Here is a 16,400-nt window from a genome sequence, read left to right as displayed (position 1 = left end):
TGAAAAAATATAAATATAGTCGTAACCTATATTCCACCTGGTCTAAATAGGAGCGAATATAATTTAACAGTTAAATCCATTTTTGATGCAGCTTCAAAACTTAGTAATATTACTCTTTTAACTGGTGACTTTAACGCGAAATGCATCTCCTGGGGGAATTCATACACAGATTTTCAAGGGGAGACTGATGGAGTTCCAAGGACGCTTTACGCCGCCGAGAAACACTAAAATTATGTGCAAAAACAAGGTCTATCAAGATATTGCTGTCGGTGTCGGTAATACTATTAATGATTTACAGAGTAATTTTCATGCTGTAATAAAAATAAATACAATAACTGTCGACAATGAAAATAGGTATGTACCAAAGGGTTGGTGGAATAGTGCGATACAGGAAACGATTTCATGAGACGAAGAAACATGAAGATGCTTTAACGACTGCAGCACTAGAAAGAAGACTCTACAAGCAAATTGCAAGATTGAAAAGGAAAAACTTTAGTGGTTTCCTTGACGAGTTATCTGAAAACAAAAACCCAAAAGAAATGTGGAACAGTCTTAAAAATGTTAAAAAATATAAAAAGGAAAAATCAGTCAATAACTCCTGGAATGATGCTCAAAAGGATCAATACCTAAACACCTTGACAAGCTCGTCGCACATTGGCGATGCTCCCTCTCAGATTTCAGTTGGTACCATACTGGACGAGAAGCCAACTTTGGAAACAGCAGAAATGGAACGTTTTAGGAACCAAAATTCTGAGGCTGGCCCTGATTTAATCAGTTACGAAATGATCACTAAACTCAATTCATCTGAAAAGAATAAATTCCTTGATATTTTGAACAAAACTTGGGTAGAAGGACAATTCCCTGAGGCATGGAGACATGTGAGAATTGCTCCTGTACATCATGGCAGAATAAGAAGGTAATCTCATTTGAAAAAACCGTCCTTGAGCTGTCAAATACAACCATGCATGAAACAATAGCTTCGTTCCCGTACTTTTTAATAGTAAAACTCGTAAAAGAGAGAACTGCAAAAAATTTGTTTTCACACACAAGTTTTTTGAAATAGTTCGGGAACGGAAAAATGGAAAATACGTCAAAAAAACTGGAACAAATGTCAAAGTCGGCGTATCAGCCAATAAGACGCCGGCAACCATGTTACTATTTTTTTACTCGCCCAAATTTGTCGTGTAAAAAGTTTTTAAAGAGAGCATCATTCAGCGCCATTTTTGTTTAAAGAGAAGTGAACATTTTACAACTTTTTTGTGTACGGGAACGCTTGTTCGAGTAAAATGTGTAAAAGTCGTAAAAATTGTAAAAACTTTTTAGTTCTGGAACACAGCTAATATGAAAGTTGTTTTTGTATGTTAATGACAACAATAACAAAATTGTATTTGTTTACGTTTTCAAGAAATTGATTTCAGATTTCAATTTTATTGAAGCAGAATAAAATATTCGTTATTTTGAGAAAAGGACAAGAAAAATGGTAAGCAAAAATTAAGCAGACAACGCGGTCTATGTGGATATATGGAAATTCAGTGAAAACTGCAAAATAACTGTGAAAAGGCAGAGATCAATTTTGATTGATATAACTTCAATGTTTTTTATTGTTATTCGTGTTATTGCAGAGTTTAGCCAACGCAAGACCACTGGAAAATAATGGCAAATCATGAATGATGGTCAGCAAGCAGTGTAAGCAGTGTTAAGGGCACCCATTCGCCCTGATGACAAAATATCTACCAATTGAGGCGTTGTAATAAGCGTGGTACCACTTGGACAGTAAGTCATTGGGTTGCAGCGAAAATTAATGAGTTTATATTCAGAATGTGTGCCTTTTGTTACAGGCCCGTATATATGGATTCTGCAAATGTTATGCGTGTGTATTGTTGTTTGTAAATAGTATATGATGACTATTGTTTGTTTTTGTATATGAGTGAGTGTGATGATGAAATTGTTTATGGACCTGAAACAAGTTCTCAATCGCATTGAAGATTTGAGATTATTAGATCCAAATGTGTTCCTGGCACCATTTTTGGAGATTATACGTACCGAAGAGACCACGGGAGCTGTGACCAAATTGGCATTGTCAGCCATAAACACATTTTTTATCTTATGGTTTGATAGGTAATCACAGAAAAATACCTCTTCTCCAAACAACTTAAATACCAATGAACATTCTTGCAGATCCCACCTGTCCAAATTTGGCTGTGACCATCGAAAATATTGCCGATGCTGTTACTCACGCCCATTTCATTGGCACTGACCAATCTTCAGATGTTGTTACCTTGTTTCGTGTTGAAGAAGTCTTACATACTTTAATGCGCAGCCCCGAGGGTTCCATGCTCACCAATGAGTCGGTGTGTGAAGTAATGTTGAGTTGTTTTAAAGTATGCTTCGAACCTCGCCTCAATGGATTACTGAGCCGTTCCGCCGAACAGGCATTAAAAGATATGGTGCTTTTGTTGTTTATGCGTTTGCTACAGTTTGCAGATGATCGCAAGATGGCGGTTCGTCAAGAAAATTTAGTACGCAGCCAAAGTTGTAAAGGATCCGATTTATCCAATGTCGGTGTGGAAGAACAAAGGAAAATTTCCACACAATCAGCTCCAGGTGATGAGGTGCAGCAACAAAATTCAGCAACACCGGGCCACTTGCATCAATTGAAAGCACCACCACTGGCTACAACTCCGGCCACACCAGCTGGTAATATTGTTGATTTGCAGGGTAAAATAACCCAAACCCCAACACGGCTAGTGTTGTGGATAGCGAGGTCAAGGAAACCACTCCAACAACGAACGTAGAGACAAATGCTCCTTCGATATCGGTGGAACCAGCTTCACCACCCACAAACACCACTCAAGATGAAGGTGTGGCACCATTGGTACTATACGGTTTGCCCTGCATTCAAGAACTCTTTCGTTTCTTGATATTGCTTTGCAATCCCTTGGACAAACAAAACACCGATACCATGATGCATATGGGTTTGAGTCTGCTGACCGTTGTTGCCTTTCAAGTGGTAGCCGACAAATGCTGAAATATGACTCATTATTGCAATTAGTCAAGTATGATTTATGTCGCAACCTATTTGCGGTAGGTTTATAGCTTGTCAGTTACAATTTTCTTTATTAATGTGACATTTTTCTTTACAGTTCATGAACTCGGAACGTTTGGCCATATTTGCAGCTGATTTACAAGTCTGTTTCCTCATGTTTGAATCAATGAGAGGCCATTTAAAATTCCAATTAGAAAGCTACCTCAAAAAATTGTCGGAATTGGCTTTGGACAAATGGCGGCGCATTCCAAACTTTGTAACAGAGCTTTATATCAACTATGACTGTGATTTGTATTGTATTTGAGAGTCTATCAAATATGTTGTCCAAGTATACCTTGTCGGCCACAAATGCAATTTATAAGACTCACATATTGGCAATGGATACATTGATATCGGTGGTGGAATAAAAATGGAAATTAATTGTGTGGTTGCCAAAATGGTGGTGGCCAACAGGCAAATAATACAGCAGGTGGCGGCGGTGGCTCGCAAACATCCTCTTCGTCACTACGCCATTCACGTCAAAACTCCGGTTTAGAGGGTATTGTCATAGATGATCCCAAGACATCCGAGGAGAATTACAATGTGGAAAAAATATCCAGGTTTACCGTTTAACCGAAAAAGCAATTGCAAATTCGATGCAAAAAGCTATGAGTGTTGACAAGATTAGTGTGTGGAAATTGACCCCTGGTGCCTATGATGGCGTTTCCTCATCTGGACCGAATCTGCATTCGCCTTCTTAAATCTAAAGAAAACAGCGAGTTGCTGCGTGACCCACGCAAGAAGCTCTTCTGTCGAATCCATTGTCCAATGTTTGTCAACTCAGCACGTTGAATTCTGATATTTTTGTAGCAGTATAGGTTTGTTGGTGCGTTAGCAGCTGCTGGGCGAAACTCTATTCTCGCTGCCGTGGGATTTGTTGATTCCTAATGCTGAGGTTCTCTGACGACGTGCTGCTGACAAGCGTACCATTGCCAAGCTATCGTCAAGGAAAACAACGTTGAATTGGGTAACCCACCAAAGCTACTGCCTATAATGCTACAAAAGGCCTTTAAAGCCAGAATGAAGAATACCACAGCTGCCCCCAGAAGATGCCCACTTTTGAAATCCTTTTAACTTTGTGAGAACATTGTGTCCTTTTACATTTACAAAATTTATGATTTATTATAATATAAAAGAATATATAAACTTAAGTTTTGCAGCAGTATCGCTTACAGTATATATATCATGGGGAAAATACATATAAAATGTTGTAGTCATGATTGTGTAGTCCTCGTAATCATGACTATCTAATTTGGGGGAGACATTTCGACAGTTGTCCTGCCAAACAAACATTTTAGTTAGTCTCCGTTGCATTTTTTGAGATTTGGGTCATTTTGTCGGGAATCGAGGACTTGCCCATGTTTGAAAGGAATATTCCGATGTGCAAAAGTTGGACCAATGTCTCTCACTCTTTCAATTATTGTGACCACCAGCCATTTATACTGGGCACTGTAATATCTTTAAAGCTTTTGGACAAATATGTCTAGAAGCTTGCACTTAATCACGAAACACATAATTTCACGGTATAGCCCAGCTGCCAAGGAATTTAAAAACGATTCCCTAACAGTCAAACGAAATTTTTTGTGTGGAGGCACTCGAAGGACTGGATCTACATATGTCTGGAAAAAATGACGAATATTTTTTAGACAAAGTCAGTCATTCCTCTCGTGAGTTATCATACGCACCATTTTAGCGAAAATCTGGGAACTTTTATGGGGCAGGTATCGGAAGAAGTGGAACCCCTCTTTCTCCAAATTGATTAAATTTTTGAAAAATATGACGGGGACCAATTTTTGAACTACATCAGTTGATCCGTTCGAGAGTTATCCTTTAGACGGACGGACAGACAGTGCAAAATCGACTCCAAATTGTCTGAAAAATTTAAGTTTTAAAAATTTGAAATTAAATTTGTTTGGAATTGGAAATATATGTAAATAAACCTGACATTTGTGTGTTTTAACATATACATACAAAGTTTGTCAAAATCATTTTGCCAATGAAGGGACGGCAAAGCGAATACAACTCTGTAAGCTGTGAGCGTGAGGTTACCTTGTATCATTGTATCATGCTGTACATAAAAAGGGTAAAAATCCAGGGAACATTGCAAACTATAGACCGATTGCTTTAATGTGAACGTCACAAACAAATTTTGGAAGCTACAGTGAAAAAACTTCTAAATAACCATATTGAAGAGAACCTAGTAATTCTTCGCAGATCGTATGCATTCAGTCCTGGGAGGTCGACGACAAATTGCATAAATGATTTAATCAACTCTGTTGAACTACACAAAAGAGCTGGCAAAGTGGTCGTAGGTGCGTGCTTGGACGTGGAAATAGCGTTTGACAACACCGATATTGGGAAACTCGCTCTAGTAATGTTTAAAAAAGGTTTCAATGCGCACATTATAAAGTGGCTGTATGATGGCATGGCCAAGCGAACACATATGACCTGTTCCCGTACTTTATAACGTGGTAAAAGTCGTAAAAGTTGTAAAAGTCGTAAACGATTTTCATATAAATTTTGTGTACGGGAACGCAAAATGTGTAAAAGTGGTAAAAATTGTAAAAACTTTTTAGTTCTAGAACAGAGCTTTATTCTTGGAAACAGCAGTGTGGTAGTTAGAAACGGTTTATCTCAGGGTAGTGGGCTCAGCCCTACTCTTTTTAATATTTGTACTGCGGATTTGTACAACATTAACTCAGAGCGGTGCACGCCTTTTCAATACGCAGACGACTTTTTCATACTTTGTGTTGGCAAGGACTGCTCTTCGCTCGAAAATAGTGGAGTTTAAAGCTAAATGCGAGCATCTCAGTTTGAGCTTCAACATGAGCAAGACCAATGTGGCACACTTCAATAGAAGACCAAAAGATCTTGAGATTACAATTGATAATGAACAGTTGGTACAGGAAAGGAGAATCAAATATTTGGGTGTGGTTATTTCCACAAATGGGTCTGCTAAGATTCATATAGATGAGGCCACTTCAGCAGTCGAGCATAGCGCATCATTTTTAAGGACATTAACAGCCAGTTTCTGTATGTCGAAAGAAGAATGTGTGCGAATGAAACACGCCCGAACTTTAGTTTTCGAAATAATTTTACCTTTGCTTTTGATCCAAAACAAAAAACAAATTTGAAAAACACACAAGAGTTTGGGCGTGTTTCATTCGCACACATTCTTCTTTCGACATACAGAAACTGGCTGTAAGTGGTTGTAAATTCGGAATTAGACCTTCCAGGGCACTTCAACTATATAAATCGTACGCCAGATCTAAGCTTGAATATGGAGCAGCATCTTTGTCTAATTTAACAAAGCAGTCCGAGAACAAATTGAAAACGAGTGTCCAACTAAGTCTGAGGAAGGCATTAGGTCTTATTAAATCTACACCATTACCGATAATTTATAATTTAGCCTATGAAATGCCACCGGGTCAAAGATTTCAGTTGGTGACAGCTAAGGAAATGGTTAAATGTTTTGCATATGACCTTCCTGGAGTAGAACTCATGAGAAATGGTGTAACTGTGAATACCAGCTACTCTGTGGTTTGGAATAAATTTTTTGATGTTTTTTTAGGAAGTTGCGCCAACAAGGTTATTTGGGGTACGGCCAGCAAGCATAGTTACTTACACTGACTTCTTTCAAAATATTGTTCACAAAAAAAGTGAGGCCAGCCGTGAAATTATTGCGCAGTTGGCCAAGGACAAAATTGGCAAACTTAAGGATCTTGGGTTTCAATTTTTTTTCACTGATGGTTCTGTTTGCAGCGATATATCGGGAGCGGCATTTCGTCATGTGGATGCGAATGCAACGAGGTCTTTTTTTGTCAATAAACGTCGGCAGAAATCCAATGTCGACAGAAATCCTGGCTTTTCTCCAGGTGGCCATTTATGCAGAAAATAATAACATCAGTAAATTTGCTATCTTAACTGACAGCTTGTGTGGCGAACAGGCCTTAAACAACGGTGGACATAAAAACTTCATTTTGGATAAATTTATAAACAAAGTAAATATGCAAACAGCCAATGTGGAAGTTCATTTCATTCCTGGGCATGGGGACAATTTTTTAATGAAATTGTAGACCAAGCGGCAAAAGATGCGCATGCAAATGGCGAACAATTAAACATCCCTTGGCCTGTCAATGACGCTATCAACAAAATTGCAACAGCTCTCTGGGAGGAATGGAGGCAAGAATACGAGGACTCTGCATTAAGAGGTAACTCTATTATAAAATTTTTCCTACGGTAGTTAAAACACCTTGGTTTAAAAACTCTGCATTTACCCCGACAGAACAAAAAATGATAAATAGGGTCCTGAGTGGTCATTGCTTCTGCAACAGTACGCTGTTTAAGATGAATGTTGTTGAGTCAAATTTGTGTGACGATTGCGAATTGGAAGATACTGCTTCCCATATTATTTTTAACTGTAGAAAATATTACTTTATAAGGATATTATTTCACCAACTGTACGACTTCTTCACTGTAAAAAATTTCGTTAATTCCAAAGGGTCCGATGGTTGGAAGGTTATAGTGAGTTTCTATAATGCAGCTAAAATCGAGCTGTGATCGATTTATTATAATCAATAAAATTTAATTTCGTAACAAGTAAACTTTGTTTACACAATATGTCATGGCCTTTAACTCCTAACAACACCTTGGGGTAGGCCAACGAGTAACACTCAATGATATTACGCGAACAATTGCCACCATAAAACCTGTAATTTGTTGGCTTGATCGATCACCTTTCCAGGGACAATTTCAATTTACCGAAATTTGTCGTAAGATGCTTAGGCTTGGTTTAGAAATGGCAACGATAGCACAGAGAGAACGTTTCGTGGAGCGACCGGTGGAACAGATTCGAGCTACAGCAGAAACTTTGGAGCGGTTAGCAAACTAAATCATTCAGGACATCACTGATCCAATGCTTTTACAACCAGCATCACTTAATTTGGTCACACTGAAAAAGAGAGAAAAAATCAATTTTCGTCTTTTATTTCACAGTTTTTAATTTAGTTTTGTCAGCGTTCGACTTTGTTTTCTGTTTTTCGTCCATTTTTTCTTCATTGTGAAATGATCGTCAAACAAAAGTCGAAAAATCAGTTCTACCATTTTTTACCTGCAGAAATTTTACTGGTATCCTGTGGTAAATGCTGTATTTTTACACAAGAGCTCAGTAAAAGAGAGCGATGTGGAGAACAATTTTGACAGTTGTTTGCTGAGAAATTGCTAAAAGTTACTGAAAGATTTTTTCCCAGCAAAATTTAGCAAGTTCGATCAGCTGTTTTTTAATCATCTGCTAATGGTCAGCTACTTAATGTTTATCTTATTTTTGTGGAAAAGTACTATAAATATTACAATTCAGCTATATTTATTGATTATTTTAATAATATTTTATTTATTTTTTATTTATTTTGCATAAAATTGAAGACTTTTTTCTTTGCTTTGGAGTTTATTTTTCTTTCATACGTTGGCGCCAATGTTTTTGTTTTGGTCATCAAATGTTATATTGCTAAAGTTAACTAAATTTTGTCTTTTTACTTTTTTCTCTATTTTCGTATAAAAGAGTAAAATATCTCTTAAGGCCTGCGTACATAAGCTGCCTTGCCTGCTTACCTTGCTTACTTCGGATAAAAGAATAAAAAAGAAAAGGGCAACCCAGTTCGAAATTTCCTCGGACTTCGTTATTCTCTTATTTTTATTATGTCAAAAATGAAGCAGGAAAGCAAGGCAATCAAGGCCTGCGTACATAAGCTGCCTCGCCTGTTTACCTTGCTTGCTTCTGATAAAAGAATAAAAAAGAAAAGGGCAACCCAGTTCGAAATTTGCTCGGGCTTCTTTATTTTTTATTCTTATTATGTCAGAAATGAAGCAGAAAAGCAAGGCAACTAGGCAAGGCAGCTTATGTACCCAGGCCTTCAGACAGAGCGGCTTATGTACGCAGGCCTTTACTCATTGAAAACAAGTTACTGAATAATTATTATGCCAAGTTTAAACTTGCGCTCCAAAATCCACTGGATTTCACGAAATCCTGAAATACACCCCGGTGTTTACATTTATTTTTTGTTGATTTCAAACATATCACAATGATAAAGGTAGATGCATATGCGCAGCTGATCGAACATGAATTTTCAAAACAATTTATTGTAAATTGATTTAATCGTCAGAAATATACGACAATATAGAACTTTACAACTTTATTTGGAAAATTATCGTAAAATTATCTATATATCGTATTAATTGAGTATAGTACTAACAATCTTTAAACAAAAATAGCGCCGAATAACACCTTCTTCTCCTGTTTTCTGCCGTAAAATTTTGGCCTAGTAAAAACTAGCAGCAAGCATGTTCATATGTTCATTGGTATCTAATATTATAGCTGATACGTTGATTTTGACATTTCTGCTGGAGTTTTTGCAATTTCCGTCATTTTTCCGATCCCGTATTTTTTACGAAATTTGTATGGGGAAGCAATTTTTGACAATTCGGTCTATTTTCTAACATTACCATTAAAAAAGTACGGGAACACAATGAAAAATAGCATTGTAACAAAGTAATTTAATATTTTTTTCCACATTGTTTACAAATTTTTATACTAAAATTTTTTGTTGCAGCAATTTACCATCTACCTTGTTTATTGTGATACGTGAAAAGTGTTGCAACTTTTGGTACTTTTTTAGGCAAAAGCAAGGTTGTATATCATGTGTACTGTGATTTCGATGTTGATTTCGCTGAAATCACAAAATGAGATGATTTCATTTTTGTATGCGAAATCATGATAAATTTTGCTTGATTCCGCGCGAAATCACGAAACGCCTTCGAAATCACGAAACGACGTCGAATGTAAACAAAGCATTACTGAAAAAGTAAAAAGACACAACTAATATAGAACTTTACTGCTTTATGTCAAAAATTATCGAAAAATTGTCTATAATAGTACGTTTATATATAACCGGATTTAACAAATCAACTGGGTTTCAAATGTCAATTCCATTGCTAAAAATCCTCATAAGGAACGTTAACCCTGCAAAAGGCTATAATACATGGTACAAACACACAGGTAGCCGCATCGGCAATTGTTGGTAACATAAGGTGTCAGAATTTGACATTAATACAATGCAGTTGACACATTATGTTACCATCAGCTGGCATGATAATTCTACCTGTATTATTGTACCATGCTATAATAGCTCTGTTCCTTTACGTGCAAGAATCTTCAAGTTTTGCCACTTTTTTCTCGAAAAGCGTTCCTTTACTTCATACACCATACAATTCATATGGGAGCAGTTTACAACTTTTGCTACTTTTGCCGGTTTTACCACTTTCAAAAGTAAAGGAACAGACCATATATAAACCATGGTACAATTATTACAGGTAAAAGCAAGTGCCAGCTGATTTGATTTTGCCGTAAGACTAGTGTCAAAGTCAATCTGAAGTTTTGATATTTTTGCTTTTGTTTCTTTGTCAAATTACTTATTTTGTTTTTTTTTTTTTTCTGAATAGGATGAAAATATTTTTGTTTCAAACATAAATGTTTGCGTTTTATAATTATTGGTAATTGATTAAAATAACAGTTGAACATTGATGGCTGTGTTTGCCTCATGCTGAAATCTCATCTAGATTGCATTTGACGTTTAACCTAAGGATTTGACAGTTGAAATCGAGTGGATTTCGTAAATGTAAACCAACCATCAGCCTCATAATATCCAAATTGTTTGAAATTGTAAAAAATGGATGGAAGAATAAAGCCCTAATAAACGTGTGATGTTTTGATTTCAGAAATAAAAGATTGAAGCAGCTTCTCCTTTTTCGATGAATTACCAGCGACCCCAAACATTTTTGCAAGAATTCTACTTTCTGTGAGAAATTATGCATTTAGTGGAATGATATGGAAACATTCAAATTGAAAATCTAACGAGTTTTCATTCATGATTTTCAAAATATTCAATCAAATGCATGGTAGAATAATAAAAGGTAGTCCCACCTGTCAAATCTAGATAAATACAACCCTGTATGTCTGTACGGGAGCGTGTCAAATACAAAATATCAATAATACGGCATGACATTTCATAACAAAATACCGTTTGTTATTTAATTTTGTGTTTATGAAAAATAATTATGAAATATTTTAACTAATTCAAAAAAATTACTTTTGACGCCATCAACAACTATGTATATGTGCAGTGGAGCTGGGATCCACCGATCCACTACAATAATAGCAGCTGCAACGGACGTAACAACATGATGGTTATCCAAGTTTCCTTGTTCCTTCAAGAAAGCGAATCGGATCCATTGGAACCGAATGTACAAAGCCACATTCAACCACAGATGAATTCAATTTTTGATTTGGAACAAAGAAGATGCTATTACAAAACCCTATCAGCAATACCAACAATATTCTTTGGAGTTTGTATGCAATTTTGGCATGACTATCCCAACAACAGTTTCAACAAGATTTACTACACCAATAACAAGAACAGTTGCATCATATATGAAAAACCGATTACGTCAAGGGATGATCTATTTTAAGAACTACTAGTTCCTCACCTTTGTCAAAGCTTTGACTCTGGAGGACACACCTGTTTTGGCAAAGAGGACTATCCTCATTTATTGAATAAAATCTTATTTTCTGTGTTTTTATTTTTTATTAATAATACACATATTTAACAAATTGGACATTCAGCAATTGCTCTCGATTTTTATTTGGCCATTTCTAAACCTTTCCCATTGTGTACCATCCGCCGTCTTTTCGCTCATTGATTGTAGCAACTATCCAATTTGTTCTGGTCCCTGGATCATAATTGGATTACCATCGTTTCTGTTTGGGTCTGTATAGAAAATTTGTCTAATTCCATTTCTTAATGTTGTTCGCCTCAGCAGCTTCTGCTAAAAGTTGTTGCTGGTGATGTTCTGCAACGTTGCTGCTTCTGTTACCGCTGGGTGTGTTGATTGTGCTTGTAGTTGTTCTACCACGTTGGATATGGCTATTTGTATTCTTGCCAAGCTTGTTCGTTGTCCAAAGCGCAACAGCGGAGGATACAACCACACCAATGTCCGCAAATTATTTCTATGTTAGTCGTTTGTGCCTTATGACACCGTAAAATAATATTTTTGTAAATTTTTTTTATTTCAATTCAAATCGAAATTTTATAGTTACTGACATATGTGTGTACACATTAGGTATACATGTACACACATACACACATAAGTCAAATTCACATTGACAATGAAAGTACTTCAAATTCAAAATTTGAAAAAAAATTTAATCAGCTGTTTGCATGGAATTACCTTTATTATTTTACCATGAATCAAATGTAAAAAATTATTAGTTTTTTAAATTCCAATAATTTATAGACATTTCCTTATTATGTTTAAATGTACGTTGACACTTACGTTTACAAACAAAAACAAATTTCTATGTTGAGTTGTATTTGTTGTAGTATTTACGGTTGTCGGAGACTCCAAATCACAACCAACGTTGTTAAAACTCTCGTCGTAGTCATATGGTCTGTTCCTTTACTTTTAAAAATGGTAACAGTGGCAAAAAATGGTAAAAGTGGTGAACTGGTCTCATATGAATTGTATGGTTGTTGAAGTAAAGGAACGCTTTGCAGGTTAAAAATGGTAAGAAATGGTAACCTCAGGCAGGTAAAGGAACAGAGCTATAATGACATTGCAAAGTGTTGGTGAAAATCACATGCCAAAGCATTGGTGAAAATGACATGTCAAAGCATTGGTGTAAATGACATGCTTTGGATCCAAATATGAATAGCAACGCTCATATAAAATTCATCGATGAAGATGCTAAAAAGATGACATGCCAGATCACTTTCACCCATGATTGAATAACATCTTTGGCATCGAACATTTTGCTGGGTTGAGTTATAAAAGTGCAAGCGTTACCATATCAGATTTTTCTAATAACTCTACCTCTCTATTGTGAAATTTAGGTGTGGCACCACTAAATTAGTCCGTGTTTTTCAGTCCGGCATCCCAGTATCAGCTGATCAAATTTTTATTTTTTAAATTATAATTTCGCCTATGCTGCGGAGAAATGCATAGTAGCGATTCCTTCCGAGAACATCTGATCAAAGCTGTCCAAGCTTTTGCATTGCAAGTTGAAAAAATTAGCCAGTCCTCAGCAACGTTATTCAAAGAATTCATTGGACAAGCTGAACTATTTACACCTTTGCAAAGAACACTACTTAATGTATTGCTAGCTTTGTTATTGTGCACAGTTTTAATAATTGTCTACAGCTGGAAAGTGTACGGTAGAGTAATCAACGAGAAGTTTGTGCGGCCAAGTAAGTTTATACATTTTTTTACAAACTAATATTTAAACTGATGAAATGTTTCTCAATAAGGCACCCTTAAAGAAATAGAAGAGCTGAAACTATCCGTAGATAAACTTAAACTTCCGAAAGAACATTCACCAAGGATTTAAGTATGTCCAAAATCAAGCAGTTCTTCAAGAAGAAAAAGGACGAAGCTGCATTCAAATTCAAGTTGGGTGGTGGTAGTTTAGGCCAAGGTCACTCCTTGAGTTCTTCAGAAGCAGGCACGTCATCTTCGCAAACAAGAAGACCCAACTATGAAGAGTACATTCCACCAAAAAGGAAAGAATTAAGCAATGAAGCAAAGGCGGCTGCAGAAGCCGCATTAGCTCGTATCGAGAAAAGGGGAGACCCTAAAACCTTGAATACATCACTTGCTGCAATAAAAGCAAGAGCAAGGCAGGAGCTACAAGCGGAAGCTGCGGCTCTTAGGCAGGAGGCAGCAAGTGCAAATATAGAAAAAACTGCAGAAGCCAGTACAAATGTGGCTTCGATTTTCTATCGTTGTCCTCTGGTTAGTGAAGAAATACTACCCAAAAAGGAGTGGAGAAACAAGATCAAGGAATTTTTGTATCAGCAATTGGAAACAAGTGACGAGAAAGCTCTGACTTCATGTTTAATAATTCAAAATTGCAATACTAAGGAGAAGGTAAGCGTAATGCAGCGTAAGGATCTTGCAATCTTTTATATTGAAATATAAAATTCTTCAGGCTGAGGCATGTGTTCAGACAATCTGTAAATATTTGGAGAATATTATCAATCATCCCAATGAGGAAAAGTACTGTTCTATACGAATGTCCAATAGGTAACGAAATGTTGTTATCTTTGAAATGAAATTGAAATTTCTATTTACCATGTTTGTAGGATATTCTCTGAAAAGGTTCGCTATGTCGAGGGAGCGCAAGATTTTCTTAATGCATGTGGTTTTCGTGAAATTCTATTGGATAACGAACAATTTCTGATATGGTCTAAAGACAATATAGAAAAAGACTACGATTTGCCATCTTTGTTAGAGGCTTTGAAAAACGCTGAACAGATACATCTTGAGCTGGATCGCAACATAAAAGTTCTTTTGCCTTCACAAGCAAAGAGTGTTACTTTGCCCGACGACTTCTATCGCATTTCTCCCGAAGAACTTAAGCGAGAACAACAAATGAGAACTGAAGCAATCGAGAACGCTCAAATACTAAAAACAAAAGCGATGCGCGATCGCGAGGAGCAGAGGGCCATGAGAATGTACAAGTATGCTCTAATCAGAGTAAAATTTCCTAATGGACTTTACATACAAGTAAGTAAACGTAAATTCATATCAAAACACTCTCTTTAATGTTCATTCCACAAAAGGGAACATTCAACGTTTATGATAAACTTGCCGATGTGTATGAATTTGTGCAATCCTGCTTGCAAACTGAGTCTATGGATTTCAACTTATTGTTGGCTAACGATGGCAAATTTTCTGAAAGCGATATGGATAAGACATTATTTGATCTAAGGTATAAGAATAATGAATCAAAGGAGATCAAAAATAAAATTAATTTACTTCACAGGCTTATACCGAATGTGGTTTTGCTATTCACAACCGTGGGTGAAGTCGATTCAGATTGCAACTTTTTGAAGGAAGACCTGTTGCTGCTTGTACAAGATATGTAATAAACTTGAAAGGATATAATAAAATGGTAAAACACACAAAACAAAATGTATGGGTTTAAATTGAAAATTAAGAGAACCACATAGAAATTTCTTACAAGTTTATTTTCACCTATAGGACCCAAAGTGCTAATGTTTGTCCAAGGTTTTAAACCATGAATGCTTGATATTCTTTTAAACGCAGCAGGAAAAAAATACTAAAACATATTTTTCGCGAAGATCTGGCTTTCACTTTTGAACTTTGGCTACAGTACATAAACTTAAAAAAACGTGGAAAGAATTCAGTACGACGAAGCAGCAAGGACATGTGTTTTATTATTATTAATAGTATTGGCGGAATCATGTAGTTTATTTCTAATACATACATATTTAATTTTGGAACTTATTAAAATATATTGAGCATTTTAAAATTAACAACTAGCGATACACCACCGCGCAAAGTATGTCTATGTTATTTCAAGAATACAAATACTGTAAATAAATGAATTTTTATGTGGGATGCTTTTTGTTACAAAATGAGGAGGGACGATTCCCTAAACATCCCACTAAATATAACTCATGTCACCGTCGAAGACACGTCATTTGATTTGTTTAGAATTAGTGTGCCAATATTCGATCATTTAAGAGTTTTATAATTCCAATTGGATTGAAAAAATTGTTAGTCTGCTAAAAAGAATTGTAATTTGAAAAGCAGTACTATAAAACTAAACCTGTTTGCATTTTTTTTTGTAATTATGGCAGATTCGTCATTGTTTATTGTTAATATGACGGCATTTTTATCTTAACTTTATCACATTCAATGATGTTAGCCGCAAAAGTCATAAAAATGCATAATGACTAAACAAATTTGCAAAAAAAAATATTAGAATGAGAGTGTTAGTTTTTTCGACCTTTTTATTTTGTGTTTATTTAATTTCCAATTTCATCATCATGGAAATGTTCTGCAAAATAGAACATTTTCATTTCCCTGATGATGAAATAAACAGAATTTCGATATATTGGAAGTTAAAGAAAGCTCGAAAAACACTTCTTTTGATTAAAAACTTAATTAGTTCTACGTTCTACGCAATGCATCTATTTTTGTTTTTTGTCATCCTAAAGCATGTGGGTATTATGTTTGTCCATATTTATATTAGGCAAATGACCTATAGTGCAGCGTTAAGAAAGTCCATACATATTTACATTAGGCAATTTTCCTTGCGGCAATTGTACAACACAGAACCTGCAAGAATTTACTAATTTTTACTACGATAACAATTTTTCCTTTATGTTATCGGAAAAAAATAGTGAAAATTAGTAGATTCTTGCAGTTCTGGAACAGACCAAATATTTTTTTTTTTAGT

The 16,400-nt window shown here is 35.8% G+C and overlaps 3 protein-coding genes across 6 annotated transcripts; all 3 read left to right on the top strand.

The window, feature by feature from the left end:
* Positions 1 to 476: 476 nt before the first annotated feature.
* On the top strand, positions 477 to 4,236 carry LOC141386558 (Golgi-specific brefeldin A-resistance guanine nucleotide exchange factor 1-like). Of its 2 annotated transcripts, XM_073955272.1 has the most exons (4): positions 477 to 1,356; positions 1,419 to 1,480; positions 1,623 to 3,084; positions 3,144 to 4,236. In XM_073955272.1, the coding sequence occupies exon 3, from the start codon at positions 2,163 to 2,165 to the stop codon at positions 2,793 to 2,795; it is 633 nt and encodes a 210-aa protein (XP_073811373.1). In that variant the 5' UTR covers positions 477 to 1,356; positions 1,419 to 1,480; positions 1,623 to 2,162; the 3' UTR covers positions 2,796 to 3,084; positions 3,144 to 4,236. The 2 variants fall into 2 exon arrangements, with proteins under 2 accessions (XP_073811373.1, XP_073811372.1); XM_073955271.1 differs by having other exon boundaries at positions 477 to 1,773; positions 1,839 to 3,084.
* Positions 4,237 to 13,105: 8,869 nt separating this feature from the next.
* Positions 13,106 to 13,581, top strand: LOC141386559 (uncharacterized). The gene is made up of 2 exons (XM_073955273.1): positions 13,106 to 13,380; positions 13,441 to 13,581. The coding sequence occupies exons 1-2, from the start codon at positions 13,131 to 13,133 to the stop codon at positions 13,518 to 13,520; spliced, it is 330 nt and encodes a 109-aa protein (XP_073811374.1). The 5' UTR covers positions 13,106 to 13,130; the 3' UTR covers positions 13,521 to 13,581.
* On the top strand, positions 13,523 to 15,471 carry Gint3 (GDI interacting protein 3). 3 transcript variants are annotated; one of them, XM_073955268.1, is made up of 6 exons: positions 13,523 to 14,059; positions 14,121 to 14,215; positions 14,275 to 14,698; positions 14,755 to 14,903; positions 14,958 to 15,086; positions 15,176 to 15,471. In XM_073955268.1, the coding sequence occupies exons 1-5, from the start codon at positions 13,523 to 13,525 to the stop codon at positions 15,058 to 15,060; spliced, it is 1,308 nt and encodes a 435-aa protein (XP_073811369.1). In that variant the 3' UTR covers positions 15,061 to 15,086; positions 15,176 to 15,471. The 3 variants fall into 3 exon arrangements, with proteins under 3 accessions (XP_073811369.1, XP_073811371.1, XP_073811368.1); XM_073955270.1 differs by having other exon boundaries at positions 15,145 to 15,471; XM_073955267.1 differs by having other exon boundaries at positions 14,958 to 15,107.
* The last annotated feature ends 929 nt before the right edge of the window (positions 15,472 to 16,400 follow it).

This window comes from Musca autumnalis, unplaced genomic scaffold (genome assembly GCF_047663935.1).
Source record: "Musca autumnalis isolate F117 unplaced genomic scaffold, ASM4766393v1 scaffold_5, whole genome shotgun sequence".
Lineage (NCBI taxonomy): Eukaryota > Metazoa > Arthropoda > Insecta > Diptera > Muscidae > Musca > Musca autumnalis.
This window is presented reverse-complemented; position numbering and strand designations above follow the sequence as displayed.

Excerpts from the sequence above, each read along its gene's own strand:
- LOC141386558 (XM_073955272.1), top strand. The coding sequence starts at position 2,163 with ATGAACATTCTTGCAGATCCCACCTGTCCAAATTTGGCTGTGACCATC.
- LOC141386559 (XM_073955273.1), top strand. The coding sequence starts at position 13,131 with ATGCATAGTAGCGATTCCTTCCGAGAACATCTGATCAAAGCTGTCCAA. Across the intron at positions 13,381-13,440 it reads CGAGAAGTTTGTGCGGCCAA|GCACCCTTAAAGAAATAGAA; the intron begins GTAAGTTTATAC and ends TTTCTCAATAAG.
- Gint3 (XM_073955268.1), top strand. The coding sequence starts at position 13,523 with ATGTCCAAAATCAAGCAGTTCTTCAAGAAGAAAAAGGACGAAGCTGCA. Across the intron at positions 14,699-14,754 it reads CTAATGGACTTTACATACAA|GGAACATTCAACGTTTATGA; the intron begins GTAAGTAAACGT and ends ATTCCACAAAAG. Across the intron at positions 14,904-14,957 it reads AAGACATTATTTGATCTAAG|GCTTATACCGAATGTGGTTT; the intron begins GTATAAGAATAA and ends TTTACTTCACAG.